The sequence below is a fragment of the Carica papaya genome, chromosome 7 (genome assembly GCF_054855325.1).
Source record: "Carica papaya isolate Zhongbai chromosome 7, ASM5485532v1, whole genome shotgun sequence".
In the NCBI taxonomy this organism is placed as follows: domain Eukaryota; kingdom Viridiplantae; phylum Streptophyta; class Magnoliopsida; order Brassicales; family Caricaceae; genus Carica; species Carica papaya.
Window position 1 is genome coordinate 1744891 of NC_142315.1, and position 17100 is coordinate 1761990.

General features: G+C 33.1%; 2 protein-coding genes across 13 annotated transcripts; both read left to right on the forward strand.

The window, feature by feature from the left end:
- The first annotated feature begins 219 nt into the window (after positions 1-219).
- LOC110817931 (calcineurin B-like protein 3) lies at positions 220-6414 on the forward strand. The gene is made up of 9 exons (XM_088208415.1): positions 220-447; positions 2465-2619; positions 2915-2997; positions 3784-3843; positions 4034-4142; positions 4455-4507; positions 4757-4837; positions 5723-5835; positions 6037-6414. The coding sequence occupies exons 2-9, from the start codon at positions 2496-2498 to the stop codon at positions 6092-6094; spliced, it is 681 nt and encodes a 226-aa protein (XP_088064541.1). The 5' UTR covers positions 220-447; positions 2465-2495; the 3' UTR covers positions 6095-6414.
- Positions 6415-8304: 1890 nt separating this feature from the next.
- LOC110817786 (DNA-directed RNA polymerases IV and V subunit 4-like) lies at positions 8305-16797 on the forward strand. 12 transcript variants are annotated; one of them, XM_088208408.1, is made up of 11 exons: positions 8316-8416; positions 8691-8841; positions 10389-10460; positions 10603-10671; positions 10758-10856; positions 11891-12002; positions 12083-12160; positions 12290-12323; positions 12399-12467; positions 13299-13398; positions 14326-14478. In XM_088208408.1, the coding sequence occupies exons 2-10, from the start codon at positions 8790-8792 to the stop codon at positions 13371-13373; spliced, it is 660 nt and encodes a 219-aa protein (XP_088064534.1). In that variant the 5' UTR covers positions 8316-8416; positions 8691-8789; the 3' UTR covers positions 13374-13398; positions 14326-14478. The 12 variants fall into 12 exon arrangements, with proteins under 12 accessions (XP_088064535.1, XP_088064534.1, XP_021902159.1 ...); XM_088208409.1 differs by lacking the exon at positions 14326-14478 and having other exon boundaries at positions 8305-8416; positions 8767-8841; positions 13299-13785; XM_022046467.2 differs by lacking the exon at positions 14326-14478 and having other exon boundaries at positions 8688-8841; positions 13299-13785.
- Positions 16798-17100: the final 303 nt, after the last annotated feature.

Sequence of the window (17100 nt, forward strand, 5' to 3'; positions counted from 1 at the left end):
AGTATAAATGTTTAGTACCGTTTAGACATGCGTTAGAATGATCATGACCGTCCATCAAAACGATCACAGCCGATAATCAGGATCCACTAGCTGCCACGTGTACATGAGATTTCCCCCACCTTGGCTTCCATTTTTAGCTTGACAGAAAAAACCTGCCTTCTTTTGTAATTTCACAATTTCCTTGGCCATTGGCAGCAGCCATTTTGTGCTTCATCATATATATACAAGTATGTGTGTGGGTGTGGGTGTGTGTGTGTGTATATATATATGACTAATCACAATCATTCACCCCCGTTAGGAGAAAACCAAACCCCCTTCTCTGCACTCTGCAATAACAAGAAAAAGCTTTAAACTTTTTTTTAAAAGAGCAAAAAAGAAATTGGCAGAAATGTATCGGAAACTTGACTCCCTTCTCTTCCTCCTCTCCTCTCTCTGGTTTTTCTAAAGGTAAAGCCTTTTCTCCATTTTCATTCGGTTTTTCCTTTCAAATTTGCTTCTTCCCGTAAATTATAATCTCTTCGTGAAATTTTCGTATCTTTACAATTTGAAAGATTGATCCTTTTTCGTTTGAAGTTACAATTTTTATGGCTTTTATTGATCTAGTATGGGTTAAGGGTTTGTCTGATGTATCTGCCTCGTTTATATCTAAATTTTTCGATTTTGATGGTGGCATTTGAGAGTTATCGAACAGGGGAATTCGGGTTCATGGATCCGTTTCTGTAATGCATTGAGCTTTTTGGTGGTCCGAGTTGTAATTTCGTTTCGTGTTTGAACCCTTAGTGTCGCATGCAAGATTGATTATATTTGTATGTGTTAATGAGTGAATTATATGTTTGAAGTTAGAATTTGGGTTTTGTATGATTCTTGATTGCATTAATCTTGGTGGCTTTACACAATGCTTGGCTTGATAGATCATTATAGATGACTAATTTTATTTTTGAGCTTGAATTGGGCTGCGTCTAATGGTGAGTGGTTGATTATTAATTGTATGTTTAAATGAAGTTTGTGAAGAAAGTAATAACCTTTCAAATGTTTGAATGAAGATATGAAGTTTGTGAACCCTTTGAAGCTTTAGATATGACTTTGGATATTTAACATTGGATTATTGTTTAGGGCTACAAGATCTTGATTATGATAGGGGGGGCCTAGACATTCTTGTTTGTGTTGATATAGAATTTGTATAAATTGCAATGGTGGTTAAGATATGTAGACAGCTCTCGACATGGAATAAAATTGATTGGTTTCAACTTATGCAAACGATGGTGGTTTGAGATTGCTGCAATCCACTTTTTGGTAATCAATCGATCGCCAGACTTACGTAGTTTAATAGATGTTGTTTCAGTATCATTTACTTCCTGGTGTTATATTTTTATATCTTTTTTAGTGCAAAAGTTGGTTGAAAGTGTTTGCGTGCATGCATGCATGTCTCTTAGGTTCTTTTTCCTTTTCGGATGTTACTGGAATTTGTCGTTTTTCATTAATTGGTTTGTTTGTCGCCTCGTGCGAAGAGGAAAGGATCTCTGCAATCTTATAAGTATTCAATGTTAGTAAGATTCTGACGTTTCCTATCTTTTAACTAACTGGATGGCGACAAAAGAATAATAAATTTGGAAAGGCAAGACAAACCAACCGTTGATAACGTCATTCTTGTTCCATGTTTCTCTCTGGGAAGCTAGAAACAAAAAAGATGGAAAAGTAAGAGATTCTTACAGCCATTCAGGTTTTGATCGAAGCTGTGATGTTCTGATATCTCTTCTTTTTCCCTCTCTTATAATATTTTTTGCTTGGAATGAAAATACAGTTAACAAAACTATTATATATATACGGGTAATGGAATGAAATACCAGTGTATTTCGAATAGAGTTTTACGACTTCTGGGGAAAATTTCTCTGAGAATTCCATATTTTCTTAATTTTTTAAACTTCCATTGGCTGTCCTTTGAATGTGCCAACTTGACAGCAACAAAATTATATTTCAACTTTGTCTATATTAGTCTGAGTCTATAAACAGGACATACATTTAACATGATGTAGAATGCAATTAATTTACCTATATATTTGTCTTGCAAAAAGTTATTCTGAGTTTACTGCTTTCAAGATTTAACAGACATCAGTTTCCATTTTTTTAATTATTTAGACTTTACCTCCCAAGAAAATCCAACGCAACAATGCAATTTTTTCTCTTTTGGGTTGTGTTACATGACAGTTTGCCGTGACTTGCAGTATAAAATTCTCTGTGATATGTTCGGGCTTTTAAAATTTGGGGATTCTTCTTTGCAATTTTAGAGATTTCAAACTACTTATCCTTACTATTGCTTGAGAATTTCTCATGTGCCCATTTCTGTCAAGGACTAATCAATGCATGCATCTTTTGGAGAAGCAATTAGTTAACTATATTTGTTTTTAGTTTCTTTTTAAACAGATTGTTCTAAACTTAAGATTTGGGTTCTTTTCCATATATGTAGTTATGGAGTGTTTTGCTGTTCGGAGAAGATCATGGTTCAGTGCTTAGACGGATTAAAGCATTTGTGTGCTAGTGTGGTGAATTGTTGTGATACCGAATTATACAAGCAACCCAAGGGTCTGGAAGATCCAGAAGTGATTGCTAGGGCAACAGTCTGTATGTTCCCTTTATTTTATATCTGGTTTTAGATGTCATGACCAATGACTTAAAAGTGAAAGAAGCTGTATTTGCATTCTTACATGCATACTACAGTCTTGTGATTCTTGGGGAAAATAAGTCATCATTCTACATGAGTGGTTTCATCTTTTAGGAAAAGAGGTCTACTATGGCCTTTACAGCCCCTCATTGTTCATATAATGATTGCTTGATATGTGTACTTTATCTTAAATATACCCATTGGGCTTTCTAAGTTTTATTTGCTTTATCACCATCTTCTTTGCATCCATTGCAGTTAGTGTAAGTGAAATTGAAGCTCTGTATGAGCTGTTTAAGAAGATTAGCAGTGCTGTAATTGATGACGGATTGATCAACAAGGTAAGAGAAGCTATTGTTGTGAGTTGTCTTTTAATGGTAATTTGACTACCACAATTCTTGTATCATAAATGCAGAATGTTTTTTTTTTCATTTTATCTTAACATAATCTTGTTGTGGCATGAAACTTATTTTAATTCAAATATCAGTTTCTCAATGTTTAATTGTCACGAACCTGATACATGGTTCAGATCTGGAAGATAACTACTTCAGGTTTAAGAGAAAGGGAGAGAGAACAAGAGAGAGGGAGAGAAAGTTAGAAGGCCGAGAGAATAAAAACAGTGAAAGAGAGAGAGAGAAAAAATTTTAGGGAGATAATGGAAATATACTCAAATAATTCATTCCATGCTTACATATTTGAAAATATGCGATTATATACAGAAAAGAGAGCAAAAAATGCTCTGAATTTACCATTGTTCCGTAAAACATGAGAGTCAAAACAAGGGAGAACTCTAATCGGCAGGATGAACTGGCCAATTCCCAAACCCTAATCGTAATTTGTCTTAAATACCACTGGAGATCGTTGTCCACATTTTCAGACTGAGGATCGGATGGCCAGGATCTTTCCCTCAATTTTCTGTTTTTCTGTTTCTTATTCACCTAACTCTGACCCTAATTTGTTCTAATGAAAAGACAAAGCTATCACTGTATAAACTTTACAATCTTTACTCTTTATATTATTTACCTATTCCCTACTTTATCTTTGGTTTCTTACGTTAATATGCTTTAGCTATGTGTATCTAACTCCGATTTATACTCTTTTGAAATTTTCAAAATTTTACTTTACAGGAAGAATTTCAGTTAGCATTGTTTAAGACAAACAAGAAGGAGAGCCTTTTTGCAGATCGGGTATATATGGCAAAACACTCAAACCCTTGAGAATTTTTAGCTGGGTTTCATTTCTTTTTCGGTATCATACATTTTGGGTACTGTTGATTGTGGTCACAAGCAGGCATACCATGCATATAATCATGCTATTCATTTGCACTTAAAGAAGTTCCTAGACTATTTACATCCATCTGTATCTTCAACCTTGTAGGTATTTGACTTGTTCGACTCAAAGCACAATGGAATACTAGATTTTGAAGAGTTTGCAAGAGCTCTCTCTGTCTTTCACCCGCATGCGCCACTTGAGGATAAGATTGATTGTAAGTCTTGTTCGTTTCTGGAAATAAGGTTGCATGTTAAGCTTTAAATCTATGCCCCACTCCCCAGTCTCCCTACCCTGAACTAACAGGGAAAAACAATAAAATAAAAAGAGGGAAGTAAAAATGTAAAAGGAGGCTGGTTTAAGAATTTGTTGAACGCTTCCGTTAGGAGGAAGGGGAGCCAGTTTCTTGTGGATGTTTGGAAATAGCTATTTAATATATTCTGCCATAGTTTTTGTTTATTTCTTATAGCTTAGTCTTAAATACTCTGGTCACATAAGTTGATGTTACTAATGAACATTGGCAATGCAGTTTCTTTCCAGCTTTATGATCTCAAACAGCAAGGCTTCATTGAGAGGCAAGAGGTATTGATGGTTCTTATTTACTTTTTAGAGAAATTGGTTAATATTTTTGAATAAAGTTGGAGCCTTTTGATAAATTGTTTTGTGGGTTAAGTTGTGTTTGGTGTTCTCTCTATCGTTTTTATCTAGACTGCATTTTTCTCTATATTCCCTTTTAAATTTACTCTCTTGAAAGAGATTTAAATGTGAGTTATTTCTATAATTTTCAGGATCTTATCCACATTATTTCATTCTTAAATTTAAAATTAACAGGTAAAGCAAATGGTAGTGGCGACTCTTGCTGAATCTGGTATGAATCTCTCGGATGATGTGATAGAGAGCATCATTGATAAGGTAATGCCTTAGCTTGATTGTTCTAGTTAATATGTGAGCATGTAACCTCATTCAATGATAGATTAATCACTATGGTTTAGCTGTTGGCTTTTTTTTTTCTCAATTCTCTTCCTACTCTGATTTATTAAGTGAATCTACTAAAATTTATTAACTAGATATCTTGCAAGATTCTTCTCTGTGCTCTTCTGTTTACTTGAGAACTGAGGCAAATATTATTGGTCGTTATCCCGTAGGCATCCTAAATAAGTCCATATACTCGCTTCCAGTTTGATGTCTGGACTTGTTCCTACTATATTATAAGATTTTCTTGTTCCTACTATATCATGCTCTGCTGGTAGTAAATTCCAAATCCTTCAAAATTTTAAGGGTTGCTAATTTGGACAGAACAACCCAGATGAAATTTCTGAATTCATGTATTTTTACTGCACGTTAACTGTGGTGTGCCCTTGCTGTTGTCGCTTGATGTATGCTAATTTCACGTTATTTATCATTTTTCTTAGTCACGAACCTGATTTATAGTTTGGATAGGAAAGAGAGAGGAAGAAAGAGAAAAAAAAGGAAGATAAATACAAGAAAGAGTCGGTGAAGTTTGAGAGAGAAAATATCTTCTGATTTCAATAAATTTTTTCCATGATTTCTCCTTAAATACATGCCAATATATAGGTTATAAAGGCAGGAAGTTGTAACTGCCTGAATGGCGGAATGATGGTCCCTGTCTTCCTCTCGTTTTTTGTTTATTTGTGTTTCTTCATTCATCTAATCCTAACCCTAATTTGTTATAATGGAAAAGAAAAAACATCTTTGTACAATTTTTACCTTTTTCACCCTGCATATTATTTGCTTATTTCATAATTTATCTTGGGTTCCTTATATTCTTTGTTCTAGACCTTTGAAGAAGCTGACACCAAACATGACGGGAAGATTGACAAGGAAGAGTGGCGAAACCTTGTGCTGCGGCATCCATCCCTTTTAAAGAATATGACTCTTCAATATCTCAAGTGAGTTGCTACTTTTAACCATTTTGTATTCCTACTACCATAATATCGCGTATCCATGATAGAGTATTCTTAGAAGGCCAAAAGAAGACACTTTAATTAGCTCGGAAATTTAGTTGTCGTTCTTATTAAATATTACCTGCAACTCTTATAGAAAAATTTGGCTTTCGCAACTGAAACGAACTTGGTTTTTTCTTTGTTCAGAGACATCACCACCACATTTCCGAGTTTTGTGTTTCACTCCCAAGTTGATGATACCTGAGTTTTGGCAAACTTTCAAGGTATAAGCCTGGGAAAAATGGAGATGGGTTTGGTTTTGCTTGGAGAATGTGGCATATTGTTGTGCAAAAGGCTAATAGTTTAGTTAGAGAGAAATTGAGTCTCTTGATTTACAATGTCAAGGTTAGAACTTTTTGGTCTTCTCTCATCTCAATAGATGAAGCTCTGTAGCTATTGAACTTTTTGGTTTGTGTTTGTTTGTTCATTTACTTGGTTCATTGGGAAGAGGAGGTGAAGGTGTTGAGATTTCTGGTGTTTATCTGCATATATATATATATATATGTATATCATTCTGTTCATATATATCATAATCTTTATGTTGTGAAAATTGAAATGTCCTCTTTGCAATTTGAAATGATCTTCATCAACCAATCTTAACCAGAACAAATTTGTTTTTTCTCTACTTCCCCATATACAATCTTTGGAAATCCTTGGTTATATATCTATCATGGGTATTTGGATTATCTCAAAAGTGAATCACTCAAGATAAATCCCATGATTTCAAACTTAACCAAAATGGGTTCTTGTTCTTGTTCATAAATACATAGATAATGTAAATAATCCAATTTGTATATGGAGTTTTCAAGTTCTGATATTGTAAACAAGGTAGTTTATTCATGGAAATTAATTTATTTTCTTTTTATATTTGATTTTAAATTTACTATTTTGAATGTAATTAATTTCAGCGCGGAATAATTTTATTCTTATTTCGGGGTACGTTTATTATATTTCTTAAATGATAGACACGAGAGGTTTAAATTTTAAAAAAAGAAAAAAATACTAGGATGAAATTGTAACTAAGTGTCAAATTTTTTAGATTAATTTGATTATGAACAAAAATAAGTTGAGAGCTTCGTTGTTTTTTCGTTTCGTGAACTTCATTCGCATGAACTTCATTTCACTCAAATAAAAAGACATACCCAAAAGGGGGAGAAAGTGCTTCACGGGTGTGGAGCACAACTACCACTCTCTTTAAACATAAAAATATAGATATTATGATAAGCGGGGACATATTCTTAATGAGCAAGTCTAACGTACACAAAACGACAATCAGACAGTGCGTAACATAGAGAGTCTTTTAATAAACTTGAAGTAAGCCCAACATTCCCAAAACACTTTCATAACAAGTGTCAAATTTTTTAGATTAATTTGATTGTGAACAAAAATAAGTTAGGAGTCTCGTTGTTTTTTTGTTTCGTGAACTTCATTCGCATGAACTTCACTTCACTCAAATAAAAAGACATACCGAAAAGGGGGAGAAAGTGCTTCACGGGTGTGGAGCACGACCCGTGAAGCACGACTACCACTCTCTTTAAACATAAAAATATAGATATTATGATAAGCGGGGACATATTCTTAATGAGCAAGTCTAACGTACACAAAACGGCAATCAGACAGTGCGTAACATAGAGAGTATTTTAATAAACTTGAAGTAAGCCCAACATTCCCAAAACACTTTCATAACAAGTGTCAAATTTTTTAGATTAATTTGATTGTGAACAAAAATAAGTTAGGAGTCTCGTTGTTTTTTTGTTTCGTGAACTTCATTCGCATGAACTTCACTTCACTCAAATAAAAAGACATACCAAAAAGGGGGAGAAAGTGCTTCACGGGTGTGGAGCACGACCCGTGAAGCACGACTACCACTCTCTTTAAACATAAAAATATAGATATTATGATAAGCGGGGACATATTCTTAATGAGCAAGTCTAACGTACACAAAACGGCAATCAGACAGTGCGTAACATAGAGAGTCTTTTAATAGACTTGAAGTAAGCTAGCTCGTTAGTTTACTGGAAGCCCATCATTCTCGGAACACTTTCATAATGGGGGGTTGATAAAAAAATAACGCGAAATATTTTGCATTTACTTTATTGTCCCCTCATACCCGATTCATGATGGGTCGGGTTGAGCTGAAAATTATTAATTAAAATAAAAAAATTAGAAACATAAAGTTTTTACTTAGGAAAAATTTTAAAAATAAAAAATTAATTCAGTGGGAATAATTTTTTTTTTATTTTTTTATTTTCTAATATATGCTATTATATGTATATTACATTAAAATAATTCTATACGTTTACAAAAATAGAATATAAAAAATTTTAAATTTAAATAATTCTGTACGTTTAATAATAAAAATGTAAATTACAAAATTTTTTAAAATTTAATTATAATACAAAAATAATAATATATTCTCTATATAATTGGGGAAAAAAAAAAAAAACCTGTAGTAGTCGAGTCCTCTTCCCCCTTCCCCACCCCCACTGGTCGCTGAGTAGTTACTGTTCTTCCTTCTCGATCGCAGGTAACTTCTTCTTGCATTGTACTTATAGTTTTCTTTCTCCTTCAATTTAAATTTGTTAGTCCGGAACAATTTGAGTTTTGCTTAGGTTTCTCCATTTATTTAAGGGAAAAACGATTCCTTCAGCGTTGATTTTTGTTGAGCTGATATGATTCGTACGTAGTTTTTTTTTTTTTTTTTTTTGGTATCGAGAAATTTGATGTGAATTGATTACGAGTTATGCGTTTTCGTAAAAATTCCATGAAATGCCGATTCTGTTTCTTCGAATGAAAAGTAGGTTTATGTTCGTTTGGCGTATTTGGTGTTATTGATTAACACATATCTGCTCAATGCTTTATGTGGAGTTGCGGAAGTAGGTGGTGGTGGGTAGGCACCAATGTCGGAGAAAGGAGGAAAAGGTTTTTCACTACCATCTAAAGGAGCCAAATGTAAGATGGTTTGAACTTCTCTGGTTTTACTCGCTCGTTTTATCGTTTCATTTTGGTTGTGTTCTTTCATAGCCTGTCGGTTATGAGCTCTGATCTTGCTTTGGTTCAATTCCTATTTGATTCCCAGTCAATTCCTAGTTCAAATTTTTAGATTAGTGTTATTATCCATAATTAGTACATAAATTGTTTTATTTAAGTTATTACTATACCATCTTGAATTTCTTGATCGTAGGAATTTGAATTTTAACCAACGAGGAATTCAAGATGGGTTGGACTTGCATAATCAAGGAATTCAAAACAGGGGTTGTGGTATCTTAAAGAACTGCATTTAATGTTCTAAGTATGCATAGAAGATTAGTATGAGAATTATAACTATGACCTGAATGGAAATTGAACCAAATGCAACATAAGAAAGATGTTTGTCATTTTTAGATATCTATATTCCTGAAAGGAAATTCCTGCAATCTTGTTGATAAAAGTTGGTTCCCAATCAATGTGTCTGGTTTTCATATGTTCCTATTCTTTGTAGCAAAAGATAAGGATCAGTCTTTCTTTAATGTGTTATGATGACAGGAACATATTAACTTTAGCCATGCAAGATACTGTTTCAATTTTGTGCTCAAGGCATTGAAAAAACACAACATAACTGTTGTGTTTAAGTACCACCACACCACCTTGAATTTTCTTGATTATGGAAATTCCCATCCTACTTTTCAAAGTGCTTGTTGAATTTTAACTAACAAGGAGTTCAAGGTGGGTTGGTTTTTCATAATCATGGAAATTCAAGGCAGGGGAGGTGCTATCTCAAAAAAACTACATGTTATGTTGTAATTGTGCATAGAAGACTAATATGAGAATTAGAAGTACAAACTAGCTAGAAATTCAATGAGCATTGAACCAAATGAAACATAAGAAGCCTGTTCATTACTTTTAGATATCGATGTTCCTTAAAAGGAATTACGTTTTTTTATAGTAATTGGTTCACCATTGCTGTATCTTGTTTTCATATATTTCCAATTGTTTGTCAACTCTAAGTTTCCACCTATTTGTAAAAGAAAGAGTCAGTTTCTTTCATGTGGTACAATGTCAGGAACATATTAGCTTTAGCCTTGCAATGATGCTGGTTCAATTTTGTGCTCAAGGCGTTGAAAAGCCAGAAATCACTGAGCTCTTTCCATGTGGCGCTGTGCTAGTAATAAGATGGTTGTTCTCTGAACTTTGGGTCATAATTTAAAGTACCTCGTGAGCTTTGATGGTTTGCCTTTTTGTTCTGGTACTATTAGTTCTGTTTGACTTAGAGATCTTTCTAGAAAAGCAGGAATCTTTCCTTTTCCCCCCTCTGGTCTAGAGGTATTAACATTTGTGGCTGCTATTTATGGTATTTTTTTGTTCATTTAGTATCTGGCAATTGGCCATAGAATCTGTTGTTGTTCGAGGAACCTATATTGTTTCCTTCTTCCCTTTTAAAGCATCGCTAAAATTTCTACAGTTTTGTTATTAAAGCACCATACTTATGTTTATTGTTTATTTCTTTGTCTTTGGTGTAGCATCATTGAAAGGGAAGGATGATAGTTCGGCTAAGTCAAAGAGGGGAAGGAAAGTTCACTTCAATGCTGAGGGTTCTCTTCTTCTATTCAATTTTAAATCTCATTTATGTTTTGGTTCTCTTTAGGAAAATCTCAACAAGTTTATGCATGCTTTTCATGAGGTTTATCATTCTTCCACCTTTTTGGCTTCATGGTTGTTCTATCTGCACTTTAGGTTTGTCCGAGCCCAATTTGAGTTCTCCGTTAAGTTCTGATGGAAAGTTTCAAGGTCTAGGTGGTAATGGTATTAATTTGTTCTTTTTATCATTGTCTTCTGTATTCTTGTTTGCTATCTGATATCCTGTCATCGCAATGGTTAAAACATTGAAGGTGATAGGATCAAAGTCGGAAAAGGAGACAAATCCGTAAAAGGAGGAAAAATTTCTGCAGTGAAGGAACCCCAGCCACTAGAGCTCAAAATTGGGGCAGGTTTGTACCTAGCTACTTTCATATTATTGACACAAACTTTATTTTGTTTTAAGATATATTAGTTTAGCTATCATTTGTCAGAATGATATGGAGTTAGCATCTTCCAATCCAATAATTGTAATATATTTGTTCTTCCTTATATTTTCGCTGGTGCTTGTTGGCAATAATACCTCTTCTTTCTTCTGTTTAATTGCAAACAGATGCAATGCTAACCCTTTTCCAAAGAAAAATTTCATCTTGGTGCTATATCATATTCTTAAGGAACATGTTCTGCAAGAAAATAGTTAAAATCAGAAAAAATAAAAAGTTATTCCCTACAGATTGTCTTAAATGAATTACTATGGAGGAAATATTCTAATTGGAACTTGTTTATCAAATTTCTCCTTGCTTCACTTGTTTTTCTGTGCATCGGCTTTATTTTAGTAATTGTGAGTCTCTTAGTGTGTTGACTACTTTGCTTTTCTTTTTTCAGTAACTTTATTAGAGGATAACATCATTAAGGTGTCTGTGATGGCTATTTAGTGGTTGCCACTTTTTTGTAGAAGATATGAGTCACTGGTTGTTGAAATGAGGCAGAGCTGTATTTGTCGTTTTTACTTTCCCAGATTTGCATGATGCAGCTGGTAAATAATTGATGTGCATTAACTGCAAATTCTTCTGTTTATAGAGATATATTATTTTCTAGATAAGAAAATACCATAAATTAACGATGCACCCAGGTGGTGGGGGAGAACCCAAGTACAAAAAGGAAATATCTACAGAGAAGGAAATATCTACAAGACTCTCAGAGACAAGAAATCGGATAAATCTACAAATAAACACCATCCGAGATGGGCTTGCCTTTGAGCAAAATATTAAAAATCCTAAACTAATGGTTACTTATCTCAGCAGAAGAAGAATTGCAATAAAATATTCTCCTGTTCCTGTACTTCCACATATAGAGATATATTATATCTGTTTTTTTCATACATGTTGGGGCATTTCTCGACTTGGGTGATATTTTCTTATTATTGTTGTTTTGCAATATTTTACAGAACTTCCAGAAAATGCTAAGTGCCTGATGGACTGTGAGGCTGCATTAATCTTAGAAGGAATCCAGGACCAGATGGTTGTGTTATCTAGAGATCCAACAATTAAAATCCCTGTGTTAGTAACTTACATGCACCAATTTTGTGTTTAAGTAAATCACTTTTTGACGGCCTCTAAAGTCTGTTGTCTCTATGCAGATCATTTGACAAAGGACTGCAGTATGCAAAAAGCAAAAACAATTTTACGGACCCTCAGCCCGTTAGAAAGCTTCTCGAGTATCCTTGTTTCATTATACTTCTCCATATGAATTTTCTATGGAGCATTGTGTGTACTAGCTTAAGTATTATATGACCTCTGTTTGAATTCTCCAAGTTGGTGTTTACATATTTTAACTCTAATATCAGGACTCTGACAAATTATGGTGTCACTGATGGTGAGGTAACTTAAGTTATTAACTTTGAATTTGAGCTATTATGGCATTTATTTCCTCCTGATACAAGTGTCCTGATGCAGATATGTGTGATTGCCAATGCGCATCCAGAAACTATTGATGAGGTTTTCGCTCTTGTTCCATCCCTGAAGGTTCGTTTTTACCTCAGTAACTTTGTGATAATGGTATTAGATTGTTAGGCCATTATTAGAAATAGATAAGGTCAACTTATAACCACTTTATTACGTTAAGGTTGCATTTCATTTAAGTTTCTGTTCTATTGAGTAAGAATGAGAATTTTGCATACGGGCGGTACTCCATTAGTACTATTGTTCATAATAATATTTTTTTTTAATTTTTTTTTTAAAAAATGAGTAAGAATGAGAATTAAATACAAATAATGTAAAATTTTCGGCAAAATATCATCCTAATTTGAAGTATAAATTCAATTTATTTGCTTTCATAATTCTTCAAATATTATTCTAATATCAAGTCAATTCCATGTTAATTTCGATTTATTTATTTTTGTAATTTTTGCTTGGACAGGCAGGAACACAAATTCATCATTGTAGAATTTAAAATACGAATAGAATTTGTTTAGTTATACATAAAATATATATATATATATATATTACTACTAAATTCTACTTATTTTAAGAATATAAATTATAACCCAATTGACATATCAAGTAGTTAAGATTAAGAAATAGAATGGAGATTGAAGGAACTTAAATGATTTGAACAAAATGGAGTGTAATAGACGTATACATTTCTATCTTCTCAGTTATTTTATGCTCACATAATTTGCTGATAAGTGTAGTCTCAAAGCCAGGGATGAAATTTTCATATGAGAAGCATTTTATATATGTTATGCATTGGTGGTGTTTCAGTAATCTGCTGCATTTCTTGCGTATAAATAGCTTCATATTGTATTTATGGGTCAAGATGTTAGTGGGATTTTGAAGCATCTGTAATCTTTCCAGGATAAAAGAAGCTCCATCAGCAAACCCCTCGAAGGGATACTAAGTGGGTTAGCTAATCTCCGAAATTCCAGTTGAATCCTCATCTCTCGAAGATGCTCGAGTAAGATATTTTGCTGGCTTCTTCAGTAACTTTTAGCTCAATGTGGTCTAGTATATATTGCCGGTGTAAGTGGGACGAAAGATGGAGCTTTTTTTAGCCTTGACACTCACGATGTGCTGCCTTCACTGAGTCCTCAACTTCTTATACACTATCTTTTGCATTTTATTTTCGTTAAGAAAAAAAACGGACTAGTATTTGTCGGTGTCTTTGATCTGTATCAGAAAAATATATAATTACTGACTCACAATGTGAATAGTTCAGTCATTATTGTTCTGAAAATGTTCCTTTTGAGCTCTGTATGTTGGTAACATTTTCAGCCTGAGTAATCTTTTGATCTTTCAAAAGGCACAAATGGGCTAGAAGGTATTACAAATGTGGTTTATTTCATATTTTTTGGTTAATTATATTTACCATATTATTTATGCTTCTACAACAATTAATAACTCATTTCATTATAACATGGTACATATTTTAGAAATTAAAATAATAACTTATTTGTCTCTAGTACTATTTAAACAAATCATATGTGTTAAACACTTGATTAATTATTTCAACTTTTGTGTGTAAGAAGGAAGAAGAAAATAATTGAAGGTAAATTTATAAACCCTATGCCACAACTATTTTGTAGGTATATATAGATATATATCCATTTAATAACAAGTTTAGTTACATATGAGACCAAATTTTTACAATAGAATAATCTTTCAAAAAATATAATATAGAATTAGTTTAAAATTAAAAAAATTTATTTTAGGAAAATCAATATTTGAATAAAACTCATCTTACTTTACCTTACTGGGAAGCGGTGAGAGAGAGAGAGAGAGAGAAAGGAAAGAAGAAAAAAAGTCGATTTGTTGCTTTCCCTGTCTTATGCTGCTGTTTGGCTATTTCCTTTATTACTGGAATTCCCATTACTGATGCTTACAGAGAAAGGAAGACCAACGATAGTCAATGGGGAAAGATGATTATGAAGTAGGAGAAGAAGAAGTAGAATCTAAAGAGGAAGAACTAGATGAAGATGGTGATGATGATGATGATGACGACGACGACTGGGATGACGAAAAACCAGGAGCAGAAAAATGGAGAAAACATTACTCATCAAAGCATCGAATCTTGTTGGTTGGAGAAGGAGACTTCTCTTTCTCCCTCTGCTTAGCCAGAGCCTTTGGCTTTGCAGGAAACATGGTCGCCACTTGCCTTGATACCCAAGGTTATTTTTTTTCTTTCTTCTATTTTTTCAAACCTGAATAGATCTCTTTCCTGGGTTTTCCATCAAAATGGATTTCGTTGATGGGTTTTTGATAAAAACATGATATTATTTCACCTTCCAACTGACACAGTAGCGTATGTATTTATATGGTGCCACTTGCCTTGATAGTGAACGTTTTTTCTTTCTTCTTTTTCTTCCCACTATTTCTCAAACATGAATCGATTTCCTATCTGGGTTTTCCATCAAAAAGGATTTTGCAGATGGATTTTTGATAAAAACTTGATACCATTTGATCTTTGGACTGATGCATTGGTGTGTATTAGTTAGTGTGTTGTGTGTTTGTGTTTTCCTCAGTGGGTTTTCCATCAAAATGGATTTGGCAGATGGGTTTTTGATAAAAACATGATCTTGTTTCATCTATATATATTTGCTTGCTGAAGAGATGAGGATTGTTTATTTGACACAGAGAACTTAAGTAAAAAATATGGAAATGGATGGGGGAATGTGAGGGAACTTGAAGAGAGAGGCTGCTTGGTGTTGTACGGAGTGGATGTAAAAGATATGAGCCAACATTTCTTTCTCAGAACCCAGAGATTCGATCGCATCATCTACAACTTTCCTCATGTTGGTTTCTTGTATCGTGAGGATAGCTTCTGCCAAATCCAGTTATGAGTCTCCTTCCCCCAATTTCATCTCAGTTTTTCTTCATTCCTTTATAATGATTACTTCAGCATAGTATCAGTTTCAGTACTTATTTCACTATTTGGAGTCATTCTAATTTCTATTTGCAGAACCTAATATATATGCATACGTATAGACACACACAGTACACATTAGTTTCAGGGATAAGACTATGAGCAGACCAGTTTTCACACAGTGAATAGGTCCTCTGCGAGACTGATTATAGGCACACTGCCTTTCATCACCCGGTGCATTTGAGATTATAATGTTACATAAAAGAATTGATGAAAGTAGAGAGAATTCTTCCTTTTCACTTCTAGAAATAAGATTAAGTAATGAAAATAGTAACCATACTTGTCAGCAGAACTAATAATCATCAATTCTAATTTGTTATATCAAATGAGTGCTTATACCATCAATATAGCTCAAATCTTAGATGAGTGTGCTCTCTATTCATCATTCAATCATATATCAAATGAGTGTTTCTACCATCAATATAGCTCGAATCTTAGTTGAGTTATTTCTCTATTCACTGTCCAATGTTATATAATGAGTGTTTCTATTATTAATATAGCTCGAATCTTAGTTGGGTTTATTCTCTGTTCATCGTCCAATGTTATATCAAATAAGTGTTTTTACCATCAATATAACTGGAATTTAGTTGGGTTTACTCTCTATTCACTATCCAATGAATATCTGCTAACGGGAGATAATATCTAGTTTTCTGCTTGAATCTTATAAAATTTGGTCTGGAAATACTCTTATTGCTAAAGAAAAGTTACCATTTTGTTTGTTTTGGTTTTATACAAAAGGGAATCAGAGATAGTATCAGGTAATGGGAGATAATATATTGAAGTCAATGCCACTGTAACAAATATGGCTGTTCATTTTCATCTTTAGTAATATATGTCTATTTATATACCTTGGAGATATCTTCAGTTGATAGAAGTTGGAATGATGAATTGATATGTGTTATTAATGGTGTGTAAATAGGTTGAACAAGAGATTGATAAAGGGTTTTATGGAGAATGCTAGAGTTCTGTTGAAACAGGAGAAAGGTGAGATCCATGTGAGCCATAAGGAAGGATATCCTTACAACAGATGGGGATTAGTGAAGAACGCAGAGAAGAAAGGTCTGGTTTTGCATGAGATTGTTCCCTTCAGCAAAGATGATTACCCGGGTTACCACAACAAACGAGCAAATGGTACTCGTCCTGATTTACCATTTTCTCTCGGCGATTGCAGTACTTATAAGTTCAAGCTCAACCATGCTCCCAAATTTACTTGACTGCATTGCAGGAGCTCACAGATATCTATATATGTATGGAGTTTCAGTTCTTGGTAGATGGGGAAATGTAAATAAAACTAATAAGGGCTTATTGGTTGATTCTATGTTGAGAGACATTTTGTGTATGAAATTGAGTAGTCCATTGATCTCACCATAGAAATGCCTTGTTCAATATTTTACTAATCTATGATCATCAAAATCAAATGCTTATGTTATTTTATTTTATTTTTTTCAGTTTAAAATTTTTTAAAAAAATTAAATTTTTTTAACATATCTATTTTTTACTAAAAAAATTTAATTATTACGGAATATTTGTTTTATCTAAAAATATTATTATTCAATAGTTTAAAATTCAACTTCATCGTTATAAATTGATCAAAATATTAATTAAGAAGTTACGATCTTATTAAATTAATTATTAGTTAATTACTGTATAACTTATTGATTCAAGTATATATATTAAATTTTATATGAATCTAAATCTAATTTTTATTATTTTAAATAAAATTTTTATTATATTTTA